The sequence below is a fragment of the Piliocolobus tephrosceles genome, chromosome 8 (genome assembly GCF_002776525.5).
Source record: "Piliocolobus tephrosceles isolate RC106 chromosome 8, ASM277652v3, whole genome shotgun sequence".
Taxonomy (NCBI): Eukaryota; Metazoa; Chordata; class Mammalia; order Primates; family Cercopithecidae; genus Piliocolobus; species Piliocolobus tephrosceles.
Genome location: NC_045441.1, coordinates 73,276,345 through 73,298,033, shown reverse-complemented (window position 1 = coordinate 73,298,033; position 21,689 = coordinate 73,276,345). Strand labels below are relative to the sequence as shown.

At 36.4% G+C, this 21,689-nt stretch overlaps 1 protein-coding gene across 5 annotated transcripts in view; it reads left to right on the top strand.

Moving 5' to 3' along the window:
• The window catches only part of GLCCI1 (glucocorticoid induced 1), a 129,206-nt gene that overhangs the window by 49,131 nt on the left and 58,386 nt on the right, over positions 1–21,689 (top strand). For all 5 annotated transcript variants that reach the window (XM_023224882.2, XM_023224883.2, XM_023224881.3 and 2 more), the window contains exon 3: positions 4,915–5,001. In XM_023224882.2, the coding sequence (XP_023080650.1) occupies positions 4,915–5,001 (87 nt within the window). The remainder of the gene's footprint in view (positions 1–4,914; positions 5,002–21,689) is intronic.

Here is a 21,689-nt window from a genome sequence, read left to right as displayed (position 1 = left end):
AATGAGCACAAAATTTAGCATAGAGTTGGAGCTTGATAAAAAAAATTTGAATATATAACTGCTGCTATTACTGAGTTCCTAAAGCTTAAACAAAAACCTCTAACTTTACATAAAATAAAAATGCAGTCTTAACTTTCACAGTGTTTTGCTTGAGCTGAATTCTGCCTTTTTCTACACTCTTTGCTAACCAAAGCAGCTATTTACTATATCTGGTTACCACTGTTCCCAGAAAGGCAAAGGATAATTATACTAGAACCACAGTCTTTTGTGCTGCTTTGTAATACTTCATCAGGATAGACTTTTCAAAATAATATTTTTAAAAAAGTTTTAAAAGAAGTTAAAAGTTTTTTATTAGTCAAAAGAAAAACAAATTTTTGTAAACAAAAACAAATATTTGTAAATAATGAATGTTTTGTCATTACCTATTCTAAACGTTTTTTATAATTTAAGATTAGTCTGTGGTCATAATTAATTCTTAATTTAAGTATCATTGATTTTTCAGCTAATTCCATTTCATTTCTTACTAGGTTTATCATTGCTATAAGTACTATAAAATAATTAGCAGTCAGTACTCATATTTCTGTAATCGATTATAAACTACAATAAAATTTAAGACCAGTGATGAACCACATAAAAATATATTTTTTAACATTTAAACAAGGTTAAAGAATTTTGTGATGTTTTTGTTTATGGATTTTTTTTTTTAATGGCTTTAGACTTTTGCATGTTGACAAAGAATGTTTCTTGCTAGGAGTTAGTTAGAGCTGGTTTGAAGTTGATAAAACTAAAAAGCATATTGGCCCTTGCTAGTTAGTGAATAAAGATGTATATAACAAAAGCACCCAGTATTTAAGCTTCTTGGTTGATCTACCAAAAATAATTTTTCTAATGGTATTCAGTTTGAAGCCTCCTTAGTTCTGTGCAGTGGGATTGTTCTCTTTGTATTTTACTTAAAGAAAAAGTGGTTCTCACACAGGTTGGACGGGAGGATGGCCCTAGAGTTTGGAAAGAAATTTCATGGTCTGGACTTTGCTGACTTCCAGGGAGTGAGAATAAAAAAGGACCCCTTCTACCTATCGGTATCCTTTTCACATAGAGGCCTTTTTTTTTTTTTTTAACTACCTTTTTAGTAACAGTCTTACAGATAGGTTTTAGTTCTGCATTGTTCAAGTGTACAGAAGTTTCATTTCTTTTAAATGATGGTATGATATTACAATTTTTCCTAAATTTATTTGACTGTGGTACCCTTTTTGTCTACTCTTGTTAACACCAAGGGCATGGTTATATGTAGCACTATTTTAAAAATTCTAGTCTAGATAAACAGACGGAATAACAGACCAGTTGGAAGGGGCTGCTTACTGATATGAAAGGAAAGAACTTTTGCTACTTTGTGTTATTTTCCTGATTGAAATGGTAAAACATTTCTCAAATACGCAGGTTTAATAAATTGGATTCAAGTTAGTTCACTCTCTGTGACTTCTTAACCATCAGCTTTAAATAGATTTGATTTTGGTAGCCATCTTTTGGTTTTGTTTTGGCTAAAATAACTCATTAAAAATCGGTGATCAGTGTATAGAACACTACTCTCCAATTGAACTTTCTTCAGTATTGGAAATGTTCCATATCTGTGTTGTCCTATATGACAGCCAGTAGCCACAGATGGTTATTGAGCTTTTAAAATGTGCTAAGTGTGACTAAGGAACTTTAGTTTTTTTAAGTCCTCATTAATTTAAATCTAAATAGGCACATGTGGCTAGTACTGTTGTATTGGACAATGCAATCTATAGAATATATTTGTAGAATAGAATATTTTTCATACGTTTAAATTGATGAAATTAAAACTACTTTGGGGGATATTTTTGGAAAGTTAAGACTCTGATGACTATACTTAAATTATACACATTCTATAGTCACATGATTGAGAGAACTCTTTCAGTCATTTTTCTCTTTTAAAAACTATAGTCATTTTCACTTAAGGAAATATGTTCTGAGAAATGCATCATTAGGGTTCATCGCTGTGCGAACATCATAGGGTGTACTTACACAAACCTAGATGGTGTAGCCTACTACACACAGGCTATGCAGCATAGCCCATTGCTCCTAGCCTACAAAACTGTACAGCATGTGACTGTACTGCAGACTGTAGGCAGTTGTTACATAGTGATATTTGTATATCTAAACATAGAAAAGGTACAGGAAAAATATAATATATAAAAGTAGAAGATGGTATACCTGTATAGGGCATATACCATGGAATGGAGTTTGCAGGACTCGAACCTGCTCTGATTGGGTCAGTGAGTCGTGAGTGAATGTGAAGGCTTAGGCTATTACCATGAACTACTGTAGACTTTCTAAGCACTGCATATTTGGGTTACACTAAGTTTATAACAAATATTTTTCTTCCTTCAATAATGTTAACCTTAGCTTACCACAACATTTTTACTTTATAAACTTAATTTTTTTAGCTTTTTGATCTTTTCATAATAACACTTAGTGTAAAACACAAACATATTGTACAACCGTACCAAACTATTCTTACTCTGTAAGCTTTTATTAATTTTTTTGTTTTTGTTGATTTTTTTGCTTTTTAGACTTTTTTTAAAAAGCTTAGACAAATATACACATTAGCCTAGGCCCACACAAGATGAGGATCATCAATACATCACTAGGTAATAGGAATTTTTCAGCTTCATTATAATTTTTTGGGACCACTGTTATGTATGCCATCCATCATTGACCAAAGTATTGTTATGTGCACATAACTGTACATATACTACTAACTTCTTTTGTAAGTAATTCTTTTGTGTAAATAATAATACACTCTGAAATAATTGAATAGATTTTCACATTCATTTTTAAGAAAAGTATAATAGGAAGAAAGAAGATAATCTGTGAGATAAGAGAACTCAGATTTAGTTCCTTTTGCCATTGGCATGCTTGCCAGTATTGAAGCAGTTGCAGAATTTTTGTGGCTATTAATGTATCTGTAAGTTGGAAATACAGTATATGTAAATGTTCTTTGAAAAAACAGCTGTACAAAATGAACGTAATTCACATTATAAATGTTGATTTTGAATAATTATGGAAAATGCTAAAAATTTGACTCACTTTCTGTGAATGTACTTTGAGTTATAAAGATTATGATCCTTAACCTTTTCATTTTTGATAAGAGTAATGCTCAGTTGGTAGACAGGTAAAAACATTAAGTTATATAAATTATCAAAGTAAAAGTGACTAAACAATTGAATAATTTTGGAATAAATTTATTATTAAGGATACAATTATTTGGAGGCTGAATTATTTTCAGGGTAGGTCATCTAGGACGGAACATAGGAAATTCTAATAAGTGTTTTATAAGCAACGTATTTAATATATCGATACCTCTTATCCATGGACTTGCTGATTGAATAAAATATTTTACTCTGTCAATTGACTTAACAGCTTCATTTTACTTGTGAACTGCCCAAGCAGTTTATTTTTGTATTTATTCAGCTAGCATTCGTTTGTTAGTGGTTTTTTTGAATATCATCACTTTTAAGATGTGGTGATTATTTTAAAAGTTTTCCACAAGCATTTTGAACTGTATAAAATAGAACTGATGACTTCTTCATAAGAACTTATATATTATGTAGTCACAAATATGGCCTTAATATAAATGATACCTTTTTCAGCATGTAATGAAAAAGTATGTAATGAAAAATAATTGTTAAAGCTGTATATAGTTACTGTGACAATCATTGCCCTTTAAGTAGTGGTTTTTAATCCTTTCTGATTTACATTACACGAGAGTCTTCTCATATATTAAAGATGATATTTTAATATTGTTTATTTATTTATTTATTTATTTTTGAGACAGAGTTTCACTCTCGTCGCCTGGGCTGGAGCGCAATGGTGTCATCTTGGCTCACTTCAGCCTCTGCCTCCCGGGTTCAAGTGATTCTCCTGTCTCAGCCTCCCAAGTAGCTGAGATTATAGGCACCTGCCACCAGGCCCAACTAATTTTTTAGAGATGGGGTTTCACCATGTTGGTCAGGCTGGTCTCAAACTCCTGACCTCAGGTGATCCACCTGCCTTGGCCTCCCAAATGTTGGGATTACAGGCGTGAGCCGCCGTGCCCAGCCTATTGTTTAATTTTTTAATACAACTCTTAAATGGTCTTACCACTGTATGGCATTATTTGGGATTTAGTGGTTTGTCTTACATTTGAGGTATATATTAATGGCTAAATAACTGAAAATCATATTTTAGATAAAAATGATTATGTTTTCTGACATACAGTTCAGGTTTTTTAGAAGATGTATTATTTTAGTTTATATTCTGTTTATTTAGCTTATATTTTACTATTTTTAATCTTTTTCACCTTTATAATAACTTTGTTTTTTATGTAAAGATGCCTGATATTTTCCAAAAAAGATACTAATACTTACTCTTCCCCAAGTACAGAAAAAGTAGTACAGTCAGCCCTCTAGCTGAATATTTGAATATAGGTCATTCTTAATACTACTGTTTCTGAGATACTTTCATTCATTTTACCTCTATCAAATTTAGTGGAAATACCATTTCATATTTAGTTTGGCTGTTCTCTTTAAAAACACCAATACACGTATCTTTACAATTCCCTTTGAATTTTATAATTAAGTTATTAATGTTATTGATGTGAAGATATCAAATGTTTTAAGTAAGATGACTCAGAGACATCTTTGAGCATATATAATTCAGAATATGGCAGAATATTTTAAACATTTCACAGGGTCACGAAACTCTTAGCATGTAAAGGATTTCAGTATAGTTATCTAACTGGTATGTGCTAAGAATTTGAAATATGTTTCAGTTGCTTGAGATTAGGAAGTAGAGATAAAATTGCATATATATATATATATATATATATATATATATATTTTTTTTTTTTTTAAGACACCTAGCTGTTGGGCAGAAGAGGGTGCAGAAAAGAGGTCACATCAGCGTTCTGCGTCATGGGGGAGTGCTGATCAACTAAAAGAGGTAAGTTATTTTTGTTTTCCGTCTGTAACCTGTTTTGGTCCTAGGAGATTACCTTGGTATTTCCTGCATATAATGACACTTTTAAAATTTATCCTAACCTTACCTCTTTCAGTAAGGTTAGGACAAATTCTAGGGTAAGGTTAGGATAAATTCTAGGCAGGTTTTTGTAAGGTTAGTACAAATTCTAGTTAGGTAGGTTGCATTCTACATTTTGGTGAACAAGTCTAAATTTACCTTATTTGTGTATTTTGTGTCATTTCTAAATATTTGTTATGTCCTCAGTCAGCTTTAGCCTTTCCAGAGTGAAGTCTAATTTTATGTAATACTCTCTATCTTGTTCATTTTAGTTATCTTTTGTTCTGTCTTCAGCTTGCTTGTTTTTGAGTTGTAGCAACCAGAACTATAGGCTATATAGCTTTGTACAATGGTAGGATAGTGTTTTCTGTTTCTAATAGCTTTTTTTTTTTTGAGACAGAGTCTTGCTTTGTCACCCAGGCTGGAATGCAGTGGCGCGATCTCGGCTTACTGCAAGCTCCACCTCCCAGGTTCATGCCATTCTCCTGCCTCAGCCTCCCAAGTAGCTGGGACTATAGGCACCCACCACCACACCTGGCTAATTTTTTGTATTTTTAGTAGAGACGGGGTTTCACCATGTTAGCCAGGATGGTCGTGATCTTCTGACCTCGTGATCCGCCCTCCTCGGCCTCCCAAAGTGCTGGGATTACAGGTGCGATCTAATAGCTTTTTAATGATACCCAGTATATTGTTGCCCTTTGGAACCCAACAGTAATCCATACTTCTGAGAAACTTAGTTTCTATGACCCATTTCCTTATTTATTATGAATAACCTGAGGTGTCATATCTTTATGTATATTTTGGATTATTTTTCCTGATAGTTTTATCCATCTAAATTCTTTTCTATTTGTTTTTATAAATTACAGAAACTTAGAATTGAAAGGTCATCTAGTCTATCTTCTGCATAAATTCTCCTTAAAAGATGGTTGTCAAATCTCTGTTATTCTTTTTTTTGTTTGTTTCAAGGTGGAATCTCACTCTGTCACCCAGGCTGGAGTACAGTGGCACAGTCTTGGCTCACTGCAGCTTCTGCCTCCCGGGTTCAAGTGATTCTCCTGCCTCAGCCACCCGAGTAGCTGGGATTACAGATTGTGCCACCATGCCCAGCTAATTTTTGCATTTTTAGTAGAGATGGGGTTTTGCCATATTGGCCAGGCTAGTCTCAAACCCCTGACCTCAAGCGATCCGCCCACCTCAGCCTGCCAACGTGCTGGGATTACAAGCATGAGCCACCACACCAGGCCATGATCATTCTTAGTGAGGGAAACTCATTACTTTATAAAAAGAGCCAGTTTAATTGTTTTAAGTTGTTAAATATGTTCTCTTATGTATTGAACTTACGTAACTTAGTTTTGACTTTGTCCTCTGGATCAATATTGAGTAAGTCTTTAAGTCTTTTAAAGGCCAACAGTAAGTCATTTTTTTTTCTCCAGAGTAAACATTTACATTTCTCTCAAAATTTTTTTCATATACCAACTTCCAGACCTCTTTGTATAATTTTTATATGCTATAGGTTATCAGTGTCCCTTATATACTGTGGTGTCTGGACTGCATAGATATAGTTTATTAGCATGATTTTACTTATGATTGTATTACATTTTAGCAGCTTCTTTATAGTATGGATGTGGAGACCTACTCAGCTCCTTCTGCCTACCATACATGTATGCAAAAAAATCAGTTTTCTGCAGCAGCAACAAAAAATAAATGAAACTAAGTCTAATATCTCTAGCTTACTGTAACTACACATCTGTGTATAGCATATGAATAACAAAAAAGTGAACTTTGCAGAGGAAATTCAAGTGGGCTACTGGAAATAAAACCAGGGAAGACTTGTAAAAAACCTGAATTTCAAATGCTGTCCTCTGTCCACAAACAAATCCTATCAGTAGGAAATAGAACCCTTATTGGCTTGAGATGTTTGAACAGAATGTACAGTCTTTGGCCAAACACTATGGTGAACACTGGAGACCTGCTTTAAAAGGTCTTAAGAAGTCAGGCAAAAAATAATAGAGACATAAGCAGTCACACATTGCGGGAGAAACAGACTTGTAGACCATTAAGAAACAACAAGTAGACAACAACTCTCGGGAGAAACTCAGAATCTGGAGTTGCTATATTATCTGAAATATCCAGCATTCAGCAAAAAGTTTTGAGATATACAAAGAAACAAAAAAGTATGGCACATAGGAAAATAAAGCAGTCAGTAGAAACTATATGTGTTTTTATAATGAAGTATGGCACATATTCAGGAAAATAAAGCAGTCAGTAGAAACTGTATGTGTTTTTATAATGTATTTAGCAGACAAAGACATCAAAGAAATAAAGGAAACCATGATTAAATCATTAAAGGGAAAGTAGGACTACAAGGACTCAATGAATAAAGAATTTTCACAGGCCAGACACGGTGGCTTACGCCTGTAATCCCAGCACTTTGGGAGGCCAAGGTGGGTGGATCATGAAGTCACAAGATTGAGGCCATCCTAGCTAACACGGTGAAACCCCATGGCACGCGCCTGTAGTCCCAGCTATTCAGGAGACTGAGGCAGGAGAATCGCTTGAACCTAGGAGGCAGAGATTGCAGTGAGCCGAGATCACGCCACTGCGCTCCACCCTGGGTGACAGAGCGAGATGCCATCTCAAAAAAAATAAAAAATAAAGTATTTTCACAAAGAGAGAGTCATTCTAAAAAAGAAGGAAACAAAATTCTAGAGTTAAAAAGGGCAATCACTAAATATAAAAATGTTAGATGGGCTTGACAATAGATTTGCGATGGCAGAAGAATCAATGAATTAGAAGATAAGTCAATAGAATTTATATACTCTGAATAATGGAAAGGGAAAAAAAAAGATTAAAGTTGAAGGAGAGAAGAGACAGATAAAAAGAATCAAAGACTGACAGAGAACTTTCCAAATTTGATGAAAAACAATCTACAGATTGATGAAGTTTAACCACAACTAGGAAAACACAAAGGGAACCATAAGAAAAAGAAAATGAGTCATCCGACGTAGGGGACCACTAATAGCTTTAACAGCTGACTTTAAAATCAGAAGTGATGGGGACCGTGAGGCCTGATGCATTCGAAGTGCTGAAAGAAAAAAAGTAAACCAAAAACTGTCAACCAGGTAGGTATTCAATATCCAGCAAAACTAGTCTTCCAAAATGAAGGTGAAAAAATGGCATTCCCAGATAAAACTTGAGCTAATTTCTCCCTGTCAGACTGTCTTATAAGAAATTCTAAAGCAAATCTTCAGACTGAAAGGAAGTAACACTAGATATTAATTTGTATCCATAGGAACAATTGAAGAATACTGGGAATAGTAAATATGTGGTAAATATAAAGGAGTTTTCAACATTGGTTGGTTGGATTTATAGGATGTACATGAAATATATATGATAATAGCACAAAGGAGGAGTTAGGAAAAGGATGTATATTGTAGTTTCTATTTGACTGAAATTAAGTATTATTGTGATGTAGATTGTGATAAATTAAGACACATTATAATCCCTAGAGCAGTTGCTAAGTTACTAAGAAGATAACTCCAAAAATTTAAATTAAAAAAAGAGGAATTAAAATGGCATACTAAAAAATATCACAAAGCAGGAAAGGAAGAATAGGTAAACAAACAAAGTTGTGACACAGGAGAAGCCTACACCGTTCATCCCTCCCACCGCTCACTGAAGTACCAAATTTTAACAACTATCTGCACAGAGAAAAACACCATTCACAAGAACCTAAAATCAGGTGAGCAATCACAGTACTGAGTTTTAAGTTCATAGCACCAAAAGAGGTATTGAGTAGGCCAGGAGAGACAGTCTTGAATTGCTGATGTTACTCCTCCATCCCCTGGTAGCAATTGTATGGAGCACAGAGAGAATCTGTTCACTTTGAGGAGGAAGAGCACAGCGATTGGGAAACTTTACACTGAACTCAGTACTGTCATACCACAGTGAAGAATAAAGCCATACTGGCCTCAGCCAGTGCCTGTGCACGGAGGGAGCATTTGGACTAACCTTAGCCAGGGGAGAATCGCCCATTGCAGCAGTCAGAACTTTTTATTGGCAAGCTTTAAAGAGAGAGAGAGAGACAGTCAGACACACCCTGTTTGCTGAGGAGAAAGTAAAGGAAAAGAACAACAGTCTTTGGTAATCAAGAATTCTCCCAGATCTTTTTCAAGACCTCCAAGGTGGTAGTTATACCTCTACAAATCTGCAAAAAACACATTTTTGGGGGGGCTTGGGGCCCAAGTTGCTTTGAATACTTGGAAAGCCTTCCCAAGAAAGGCAGGCACAAATAAGCCCAGACTGTGAAGACTACAATAAATACCTAACTCTTCAATGCCCAGACACTTAGGAACATCTATAATAATAAGCACCATCCAGGAAAACATGACCTCACCAAATGAACCAGGAACCAGGGACCAGTCCTAGAGAAATAGAGACATATAACCTTTAAGACCAAATTCAAAGTAGCTATTTTGAGGAAACTCAGGCCTGTAAGCCCAGCATCTTGGGAGGCCAAGACAAGCAGATCCCTTGAGGTCAGGAGTTTGAGATCAGCCTGGCCAACATGGTGAAACTCTGTCTTTACTAAAAGTACAAAAATTAACTGGGCGTGGTGGCACACACCTGTAGTCCCAGCTACTGGGGAGACTGAGGCACAAGAATCTCTTGAGCCGGGGAGGTGGAGGTTGCAGTGAGCCAAGATCACACCACTGTACTCCTGCCTGGGTAACAGAGTGAAGCCCTATCTCAAAAATAAAAGGAAGAAAGCATACCACCAGAAAAAAATGACCAAAAGGAAGACAAGAAGGGTGGAAAGAAGGAAGGAAGTGAAGACCAAAAAAACAAATAATAAAGTGGCAGGAGTAAGTTCATACTTATCTGTAATAAAATGGAATGTAAATGGACTAAACTCTCCAAACAAAAGACATTGAGTGGCTGAATGGATGAAAAAAAGAAAAAAGAGACCCAATGATCTATTATCTACAAGAAACACACTTCACCTATAAAGATAAACGTAGACTGAAACTCAAAGGATGGAAAGATATGCCATGCCAGTGGAAACCAAAAAAGAGCAGGAGTTGCTATGCTTGTATCAGGCAAAATAGATTTAGAGTCAAAAACTGTAAGAAAAGACAAAGTCATTATAAAGGGGCCAATTCAGCAAGAGGATATAATGATTGTAAGTATATATGTACCCAACACTGGAGCACCCAGATATATAAAGCAAATATTATTAGAGCTAAAAAGGAAGATAGACCCCAGTACAATAATAGCTGGAGACTTCAACACCCTACTTTCAGTGTTAGACAGATCTCCTAGACAGAAAATCAGCAAGGAAACATTGAGCTTAATCTGCACTGTAGAACAAATGGACCTAATAGATATTTACAGAACATTTCATCCAACAGCCTCAGAATACAAATTTTCCTCCTCATCACATGGATCATTCTCAAAGACAGACCCCATATTAGGTCATAAAAATGTCTTAAAACATTTTTAAAAAATGGAAATAATACCAGGAATCCTCTCTGACCACAGTGGAATAAAACTACAAATCAATAACAAGGAGAATTTTGGAAACTATACAAGCACATGGAAATTAAACAATAGGCTCCTGAATAACCAGTGAGTCAATGAAGACATGAAGGAGGAAATTGAAAAACTTCTTGAAACAAATGATAATGGAAACACAACATACCAGAATCTATGGGATATAGCAAAAAGAGCACTAAGAGGGAAATTTATAGCTCTAAGTGCCTACATCAAAAAAGAAGAAAAACTTCAAATAAATAACCTAACAATGCATCTTAAAATGCAGCAAAAGCAAGAGCAAATCAAACTGAAAATTAGTATAAGAAAAGAAATAATAAAGATCAGAGCTGAAATAAAATGGATTTAAAATGAAGAAAATACTACAAAGATCATTGAAATTAAAAGTTAGTTTTTTGAAAAGATAAAATTGACAAACATTTAGCCAAGATAACCAAGAAAAAAAAGAAGACCCAAATAAATCAGAGGTGAAAAAGAAGACTTTACAGCTGATACCACAGAAATTCAGAAGATCATTAGTGGCTACTTTGAGCAACTATATGCCAATAAATTGGAATATCTGTAAGAAATGAATAAATTCCCAGACACGTATAACCTACCAAGACAGACTCGTGAAGAAATCCAAAGCCCAAACAGGCCAGTAACAAGCAAAGAGATTGAAACCAGATTAAAAAGTCTCCCAGTAAAGAAAAGCCTGGGACCCAGTGGCTTCACTGCTGAATTCTACCAAACATTTAAGGAACACCTAGTACGAGCGCGATTCCAAGATGGCCGAATAGGAACAGCTTCAGTCTACAGCTCCCAGCATGAGCAATGCAGAAGATGGATGATTTCTGCATTTCCAGCTGAGGTACCAGGTTCATCTCACTGGGGCTTGTCGGACAGTGGGTTCAGGACAGTGAGTGTAGCCCACTGAGCATGACCTGAAGCGGGGCGAGGCATCACATCACCTGGGAAGCGCAAGGGGTCAGGGAGTTCCCTTTCCTAGCCAAGGGAAGCTGTGACAGACAGCACCTGGAAAATCAGGTCACTCCCACCCTAATACTGTGCTTTTTCAACAGTCTTAGCAAATGGCACACCAGGAGAGTATATCCCACGCCTGGCTTAGAGGATCCCATGCCCATGGAGCCTCGCTCATTGCTAGCATAGCAGTCTGAGATTGAACTGCAAGGCGGCAGCGAGGCTATGGGAGGGGCGCCTGCCGTTGCTGAGGCTTGAGTGGGTAAATGAAGTGACTGGGAAGCTCAAACTGGGTGGAGCCCACTGCAGCTCAAGGAGACCTGACTGCCTCTGTAGACTCCACCTCTGGGGGCAGGGCATAGCCAAACAAAAGGCAGCAGAAACCTCTGCAGACTTAAGTGTCCCTGACAGCTTTGAAGAGAGCACTGATTTTCCCAGGATGGAGTTTGAGATCCGAGAATGGACAGACTGCCTCCTCATGTGGGTCCCTGACCCCTCCAGTAGCCTAACTGGGAGGCACCCCCCAGTAGGGGCAGACTGACACCACACATGGCCGGGTACCCGTCTGAGATGAAGCCTCCAGAGAAATGATCAGGCAGCAACATTTGCTGTTCAGCAGTATTCGCTGTTCTGCAGCCTCTGCTGCTGATACCCAGGCAAACAGGGTCTGGAGTGGACCTCAAGCAAACTCCAACAGAGCTGCAGCTGAGGGTCCTGACTGTTAGAAAGAAAACTAACAGAAAGGACCTCCACACCAAAACCCCATCTGTACATCACCATCATCAAAGACCAAAGGTAGATAAAACCACAAAGATGGGGAAAAAACAGCAGAAAAGCTGAAAATTCTAAAAATCAGACCATCTCTCCCCCTCCAAAGGAACGCAGCTCCTTGCCAGCAACAGAATAAAGCTGGACAGAGAATGACTTTGACGAGTTGAGAGAAGAAGGCTTCAGACAATCATACATCTCCAAGCTAAAGGAGGAAGTTTGAACCCATTGCAAAGAAGCTAAAAATCTTGAAAAAAGATTAGACGAATGGCTACCTAGAATAACCAGTGTAGAGAAGACCTTAAATAATCTGATGGAGCTGAAAACCATGGCACGAGAACTACATGATAAATGCGCAACCTTCAGTAGCCGATTAGATCAACTGGAAGAAAGGGTATCAGTGATTGAAGATCAAATGAATGAAATGAAGCGAGAAGAGAAGTTTAGAGAAAAAAGAGTAAAAAGAAACGAACAGAGCCTCCAAGAAATATGGTACTATGTGAAAAGACCAGATCTATATCTGATTGGTGTACCTGAAAGTGACAGGGAGAATGGAACCAAGTTGGAAAACACTCTGCAGGATATTATGCAGGAGGATTTCCCCAACCTAGCAAGGCAAGCCATCATTCAAATTCAGGAAATACAGAAACACCACAAAGATACTCCTCAAGAAGAACAACTCCAAGACACATAATGGTCAGATTCACCAAAGTTGAAATGAAGGAAAAAATGTTAAGGGCAGCCAGAGAGAAAGGTCGGGTTACCCGCAAAGGGAAGCCCATCAGACTAACAGTGAATCTCTTGGCAGAAACTCTACAAGCCAGAAGAGAGTGGGGGCCAATATTCAACATTCTTAAAGAAAAGAATTTTCAACCCAAAATTTAGTTATCCAGCCAAAGTAAGCTTCATAAGTGAAGGAGAAATAAAATCCTTTACAGACAAGCAAGAGATATTGGAGGAAGTTTGAACCCATCACAAAGAAGCTAAAAACCTTGAAAAAAGATTAGATGAAATGGCTACCTAAAATAACCAGTGTAGAGAAGTCCTTAAATGACCTGGTGGAGCGGAAAACCATGGCACAAGAACTATGTGCCAATATCTCTCAACAAGCTGAGAGATATTGTCACCATCAGGCCTGCCCTACAAGAGTTCCTGAAGGAAGCACTAAACATGGAAAGGAGCAACCAGTACCAGCCACTGCAAAAACATGCCAAATTGTAAAGACCATCGATGCTAGGAAGAAACTGCATCAACTAACGAGCAAAATAACCAACTAACACCATAATGACAGGATCAAATTCACACATAACAACATTAACCTTAAATGTAAATGGGCTAAATGTTCCAATTAAAAGACACAGACTGGCAAACTGGATAAAGAGTCAACACCCATCATTGTGCTGTATTCAGAAGACTCATCTTACATGCGGAGACACACATAGGGTCAAAATACAGGGGTGGAGGTAGATCTACCAAGCAAATGGAAAGCAAAAAAAGGCAGGATTTGCTATCCTAGTCTCTGATAAAACAGACTTTAAACCAACAAAGATCAGAAGAGACAAAGAAAGCCATTACATAATGGTAAAGGGATCAATTCAACAAGAAGAGCTAACTATCCTAAATATGTATGTACCCAATACAGGAACACTCAGATTCATAAAGTAAGTCCTTAGAGACCTACAAAGAGACTTAGACTCCCACACAATAATAATGAGAGACTTTAACACCACACTGTCAACATTAGACAGAAAGTTAACAAGGGTATCCAGGAATTGAACTCACCTCCGCACCAAGCAGACCTAATAGACATCTACAGAACTCTCCACCCCAAATCAACAGCATATACACTCTTCTCAGCACCACATCGCACTTATTCCAAAATTGACCACATAGTTGGAAGTAAAGCACTCCTCAGCAAATGTGAAAGAACAGAAATTATAACTAACTGTCTTTCAGACCACAGTGCAATCAAACTAGAACTTAGGATTAAGAAACTCACTCACAACTGCTCAACTACATGGAAACTCAACAACCTGCTCCTGAATGACTATTGGGTACATAACGAAATGAAGGCAGAAATAAAGATGTTCTTTGAAATCAATGAGAGCAAAGACACAACATACCAGAATCTCTGGGACACATTTAAAGCAGTGTGTAGAGGGAAATTTGTAGCACTAAAGGCCCACAAGAGAAAGCTGGAAAGATCTAAAATTGACACCCTAACATCACAATTAGAAGAACTAGAGAAGCAAGAGCAAACAGGTTCAAAAGCTAGCAGAAGGCAAGAAATAACTAAGATCAGAGCAGAACTGAAGGAGATAAGAGACACAAAAACCTTTCAAAAAATCAATGAATCCAGGAGCTGGTTTTTTGACAAGATCAACAAAATTGATAAACCACTAGCAAGACTAAAAAAGAAGAAAAGAGAGAAGAATCAAATAGATACAATAAAAAATGATTAAAGGGGATATCACCACCGATCCCACAGAAATACAACTACCATCAGAGAATACTATAAACACCTCTATGCAAATAAACCAGAAGATCTAGAAGAAATGGATAAATTCTTGGACACGTACACCTTCCCAAGACTAAACCAGGAAGAAGTTGAATCCCTGAACAGACCAATAACAGGCTCTGAAACTGTGGCAATAATTAATGTCCTACCAACCAAAAAAGTCCAGGACCAGACGGATTCACAGCCGAATTCTACCAGAGGTACAAGGAGGAGCTGGTACCATTCCTTCTGAAACTATTCCAATCAATAGAAAAAGAGGGAATCCTCCCTAACTCATTTTATGAGGCCAGCATCACCCTGATACCAAAGTCTGGCAGAGACACAACAAAAAAAGAGAATTTTAGACCAATATTCCTGATGAACATCGATGCAAAAATCCTCAATAAAATACTAGCAAACCGAATCCAGCAGCACATCAAAAAGCTTAGCCACCATGATCAAGTGGGCTTCATCCCTGGGATGCAAGGCTGGTTCAACATATGCAAATCAGTAAACGTAATCCAGCATATAAACAGAACCAAAGACAAAAACCACATGATTATCTTAATACATGCAGAAAAGGCCTTTGACAAAATTCAACAGCCCTTCATGCTAAAAACTCTCAATGAATTTGGTATTGATGGGATGTATCTCAAAATACTAAGAGCTATTTATGACAAACCAACAGCCAATATCATACTGAATGGGCAACAACTGGAAGCATTCCCCTTGAAAACTGGCACAAGACAGGATGCCCTCTCTCACGACTCCTACTCAACATAGTGTTGGAAGTTCTGGCCAGGACAATCAGGCAGGAGAAAGAAATACAGGGTATTCAGTTAGAAAAAGAAGAAGTCAAATTGTCCCTGTTTGCAGATGACATGATTGTATATTTAGAAAACCCCATTGTCTCAGCCCAAAATCTCCTTAAGCTGGTAAGCAACTTCAACAAAGTCTCAGGATACAAAATCATTGTGCAAAAATCACAAGCATTCTTATACACCAGTAACAGACAAACAGAGAGCCAAATCATGAATGAACTCCCATTCACAATTGCTTCAAAGAGAATAAAATACATAGGAATCCAACTTACAAGGGATGTGAATGGACCTCTTCAAGGAGAACTACAAACCACTGCTCAAGGAAATAAAAGAGGACACAAACAAATGGGAAAACATTCCATGTTCATGGATAGGAAGAATCAATATCGTGAAAATGGCCATACTACCCAAGGTAATTTATAGATTCAATGCTGTCCCCATCAAGCTACCAACGACTTTCTTCACAGAATTGGAAAAAACCACTTTAAAGTTCATATGGAACCGAAAAAGAGCCCCGCATTGCCAAGACAATCTAAGCCAAAAGAACAAAGCTGGAGGCATCATGCTACCTGACTTCAAACTATACTACAAGGCTACAGTAACCAAAACAGCATGTTACTGGTACCAAAACAGAAATATAGACCAATGGAACAGAACAGAGCCCTCAGAAATAATCCCACACATCTACAGCCATCTGATCTTTGGCAAACCTGACAAAAACAAGAAATGGGGAAAGGATTCCCTATTTAACAGATGGTGCTGGGGAAACTAGCTAGCCATATGTAGAAAGCTGAAACTGGATCCTTTCCTTACACCTTATACAAAAATTAATTCAAGATGGATTAGAGACTTAAATGTTAGACCTGAAACCATAAGAATGCTAGAATAAATCGTAGGGAATACCATTCAGGACATAGGCATGGACAAAGACTTCAAGTCTAAAACACCAAAAGCAATGGCAACAAAAGTCAATATTGACAAGTGGGATCTAATTATACTAAAGAGCTTCTGCACAGCAAAAGAAACTACCATCAGAGTAAACAGGCAACCTACAGAATGGGAGAAAATTTTTGCAATCTACTTACCTGACAAAGGGCTAATATCCAGAATCTTCAAATAACTCAAACAAATTTACAAGAATAAGACAAACAACCCCATCAAAAAGTGGGCAAAGAATATGAACAGATACTTGTCAAAAGAACACATTTATGCAGCCAACAGACACGTGAAAAAATGGTCATCATCACTGGCCGTCAGAGAAATGCAAATGAAAACCACAATGAGATGCCAGCTCACACCAGTTAGAATGGCAATCATTAAAAAGTCAGGAAACAACAGGTGCTGGAGAGGATGTGGAGAAATAGGAACACGTTTACACTGTTGGTGGGACTGTAAACTAGTTCAACCATTGTGGAAGACAATGTGGCGATTCCTCAAGGATCTAGAACTAGAAATACCATTTGACCCAGCCCATCAATTACTGGGTATTTACCCAAAGGATTATAAATCATGCTACTATAAAGACACATGCACACGTATGTTTATTGCGGCACTGTTCACAATAGCAAAGACTCGGAACCAACCCAGATGTCCATCAATGATAGACTGGATTAAGAAAATGTGGCACATATATACCATGGAATACTATGCAGCCATAAAAAAGGATGAGTTCATGTCCTTTGTAGGGACATGGATGCAGCTGGAAACCATCATTCTTAGCAAACTATCGCAAAGACAAAAAACCAAACAGCATGTTCTCACTCATAGGTGGGAATTGAACAGTGAGAACACTTGGACACAGGAAGGGGAACATCACACGCCGGGACCTGTCGTGGGGTGGAGGGAGGGTGGAGGGATAGCATTAGGAGATATACCTAATGTAAATGATGAGTTATTGGGTGCAGCACACAATCATGGCACATGTATACCTATGTGCCATGATTGTGGCACATGTATACACCTGCACGTTGTGCACATGTACCCTAGAACTTAAAGTATAATAATAATAAAAAAATTATTTCAGAAAAAAATAACACCCAATACCAAACCTACTAAAGCTTTCCCAAAAAATGGAGGGAGATGGAATACTTTCAGACTCTTTCTACAAAACTAGTATTACCCTGATACCAAAAACAGACAAAGACACATCAAAAAAGTAAAAACAATAGGGCAGTTTATCTGATTAATATTGATGCAAATATCCTCCACAAAATAACTAGCAAACCAAATTCAACAATGCATTAAAAATATCATGTCATCATGTCTAAGTTGGAATTTTCCCAGGGATGCAAGAACGGTTTAGCAAACTCAAATTAATGTGATACATCATATCAACAAAATGAACAAAAGCCATATGATCATTTCAGTTGATGCTGAAAAAACATTTGTTAAAGTTCAGCATCCCTTCGTTTTAAAAACTCTCAAAAAACTGGCTGTAGAAAGAACATACCTCAATGTAATAAAAGCTGTATATTCACAGAACCACAGCTATTATCGTGCTGAATGAGAAAAAATAAATAAAAAGAAGGATGTTCACTTTCACCAGTGTTATTCAACATAGTACTGGAAGTCTTAGGTAGAGTTATCAGAAAAGAGAATTAAAGGGTATTTGAATTGGAAAGGAAAAAGTCAAATTATCCTTATTTCGGATAATGTAATCTTATATTTGGAAAAACCCAAACAAAGACTCCATGAAAAAGCTATTAAAACTCATAAACAAAATCAGTTAAGTTGCAGAATACAAAATCAACATACAAAAATCAGTAGTGTTTCTGTATTCTAAAAGTGAACATTATAAAGAGAAATAAAAAGTAATCCCATTTACAATAGACACAGATAAAATTAAATACCTTGGAATTATTCAAAGAAGTGAAAGATCTCTACAATGGAAAGTATGAAACACTGATGAAAGAAATTGAAGAGGACACCAAAAAATGGAAGGATACTTTATGTTCATTAATTGGAAGAATCAGTATTGTTCAAATGTCTATTCTACCCAAAGCAATCTCAGATTCAATGCAATTCCTATCAAAATACCAATGAAATTCTTCACAGAAATGAAAAAACTAAAACTTGTATGGAATCACAAAAGACCCAGAATAGCCAAAGCTGTCCTAAGTGAAAAGAACAAAACTGGAGGAATGACATGACCTGACTTTAAATTCTAGTGAAGAGCTATAGTAACTGAAACAGCATGGCACTGGCATAAAAGCAGACCCTTAGACCAATGGAACAGAATAGACAATCCAGAAACAAATTCTCACACCTAAAATGAGCTCATTTTTGACAAAGGTGCCAAGAACATACATTGGGAAAAAGACTTCAATCCATGGTGCTGGGAAAACTGGATATCCCTATGCAGAGAAAGAAGTCTGACTCCTTTTTCTTACCTTATACAAAAATAAAATCAAGGTAAAGACTTAAATCTAAGACCTCAAACTGTGAAACTACTACAAGAAGACATTGGGGAAATTCTCCAGGACATTGGTCAGGGCAAACATTTCTTGACTAATACCACACAAGCACAGGCAACCAAAGCAAAAATGGAAAAATGGGATAACATCAAGTTAGAAAGCTTCCACACAGCAGTCAACCAACAATGTGAAGAGACATCCTACAGAATGGGAGAAAATATTTGCAAACTACTCACCTAACAAGGCATTAATAATGAGAATATATAAGGAGCTCAAAGGACTCTGTATGAATAAACCTAATAGTATGATTTTTAAAATGGGCAATAGATTTGATTAGACATTTCTCAAAAGATGACATAGAAATGGCAAACAGGCATATGAAAAGATGCTCAGCATCATTGATTATTAGAGAAATTCAAATCAAAACTGCAATGAGTTATCATCTCACTCCAGTTAAGATGACTTTTATCCAAAAGTCAGGCAATAACAAATGCTGTTGAGAATGTGGAGAAATGGGAACCCTCTGTACTCTGTTGATGGGGATATAAATTAGTACAAGCACTATGGAGAACAGTTTGGAGGTTTCTTAAAAAAACTTAAAAATAGAGCTACCATATGATCCAGCAATCCTACTGCTGGATCCATACCCAACGGAAAGAGAATCAGTATATTGAAGAGATATCTGCACTCCCATGTTTGTTGTAGCACTGTTCACAATAGCCAAGATTTGGAAGCAGCCTAAGTATCATCAACAGATGAATGGATAAAGAAAATGTGGTACTTACAGACAAAGCAGTAGTATTCAGCCATGAAAAGAATGAGATCCTATCATAATGACATCCAGTTTCATCCAACAACATGGATGTCATTATGTTAAGTGAAATAAGCCAGGCACAGAAACACAAACATTGCATATTCTCAGTCATTTAGTGTGATACAAAAATCAAAACAATAGAACTCTTGGAACTAGAGTATAGGAGGGTGGTTACTACAGGTTGGGAAGTGTTGGGTGGGAAGCTGTGGGGAGTTGGGAATGGTTAATGGGGAAAAAAGTTGGAAAGAGTAAGTAAGACCTGGTATTTGATAGTACAACAGTGGGACTATAGTCAGTAATAATTCATTGTACATTTAAAAGTGCCTAAAAGAGTATAAGTGGGTTGTTAGTAACATAAAGAATAAATGCTCGAGGGGATAGATACCCAATTTACTCTCATGTGATTATTATGCATTGCATGCCTGTGCCAAAATATCTCATGTACCCCATAAATATATATACCTACTATGTACCCACAATAATTAAAAATTTTAAAAAATTTAAAAATATATGTATTTTTTAAAAACCAAACAGACTGAAAGCAAAAAGATGGGAAAAGATAAAACAGTAACAATTAGAGAGCTGGAATAGATATGTTAATATCAGGCAATGTAGACTTCAATACAAGAAGGATTACTGAAGACAAATAGGAACATTTCATATAGTAAAAAGGTTAGTGCAAAAAGAACTTAAAACAATCATAAGGGTATATGCATCTAACATCTTTTCAAAATACATTAAGCAAAAAATGTAAAATGAGAAATGATATGACAGCATCCCATTATTCAGAAACCAATTAGAGAATCAGCAAGGTGTAATAGAAGACATTAACAATATTACCAATCAACTTGACTTAACTGACATGCGTAGATGGAAAACACCCAGTCACTGCGGAATAACAGAAAGAAACCTTAGAAAACCCTAAATATTTGACAATTAAGCAACACTTTCCTAATAACCCAAGGATATTTTTTAATATTTTCAGTTGAGTGAAAAAACACAACTGAGAATTTATGTATGCAGCTAAAGCAGTGCTTCAAGGAAAATTTACACTTTTAAATCCACGTATCAGAAAAAGAGAAAAGTTTCTCATTTCTTACTTAAGTTTCCATCTTAAGAAACTGGAAAAAGAAAAGCAAATCAGAGCAAAAACAAGCAGAGGAATGAGAAAATGAAGAATAAGCAAAACCAATGAAACAGAAAAGTGTTAGAGAAAAATCAATGTAACTAAAAGTTTGCAAAGATCACTAAAGTTAACAAACATTTAGCTATACTGACTGGAAAAAAAGAAGACCCAAATTACCAACTTCAGAAGTAAAAGAGGTGACATTACTACCAACTGAACAAACTTAAAAAATATTATGAAATAATATTATGAACTTTATGCCATCAACTTAGAAAACTGAGATGAAATAGACAAATTCCTAAAAGACACAAATTAGTTGAAAGGTATAAAGTGCCAAAGCTGACTTAGGAACAAACAGAAAATGTGAAGAAACTTATAACAAGTAAAGAAGCTGAATAAATAATTTAAATTCTTCCCACAGAGACTACCCCAGGATCACATTTGATGAATTCGATCAAATATTTAAGGAAAAAATAATGTTAATTCTTTACAAACTCTTTTTCTAAAAAATAGAAAAGGAGGGAATACTCTCCAATTTATTTTTTCAGGTCATAAGTACTCTCCTTTCAAAGGCAAAGACATCTCAAGAAAATAAAACAAGATGACTATCCATCTTGCATATAAATATAGAAATTATTAATAAAATATGAGCAAGTCAAAT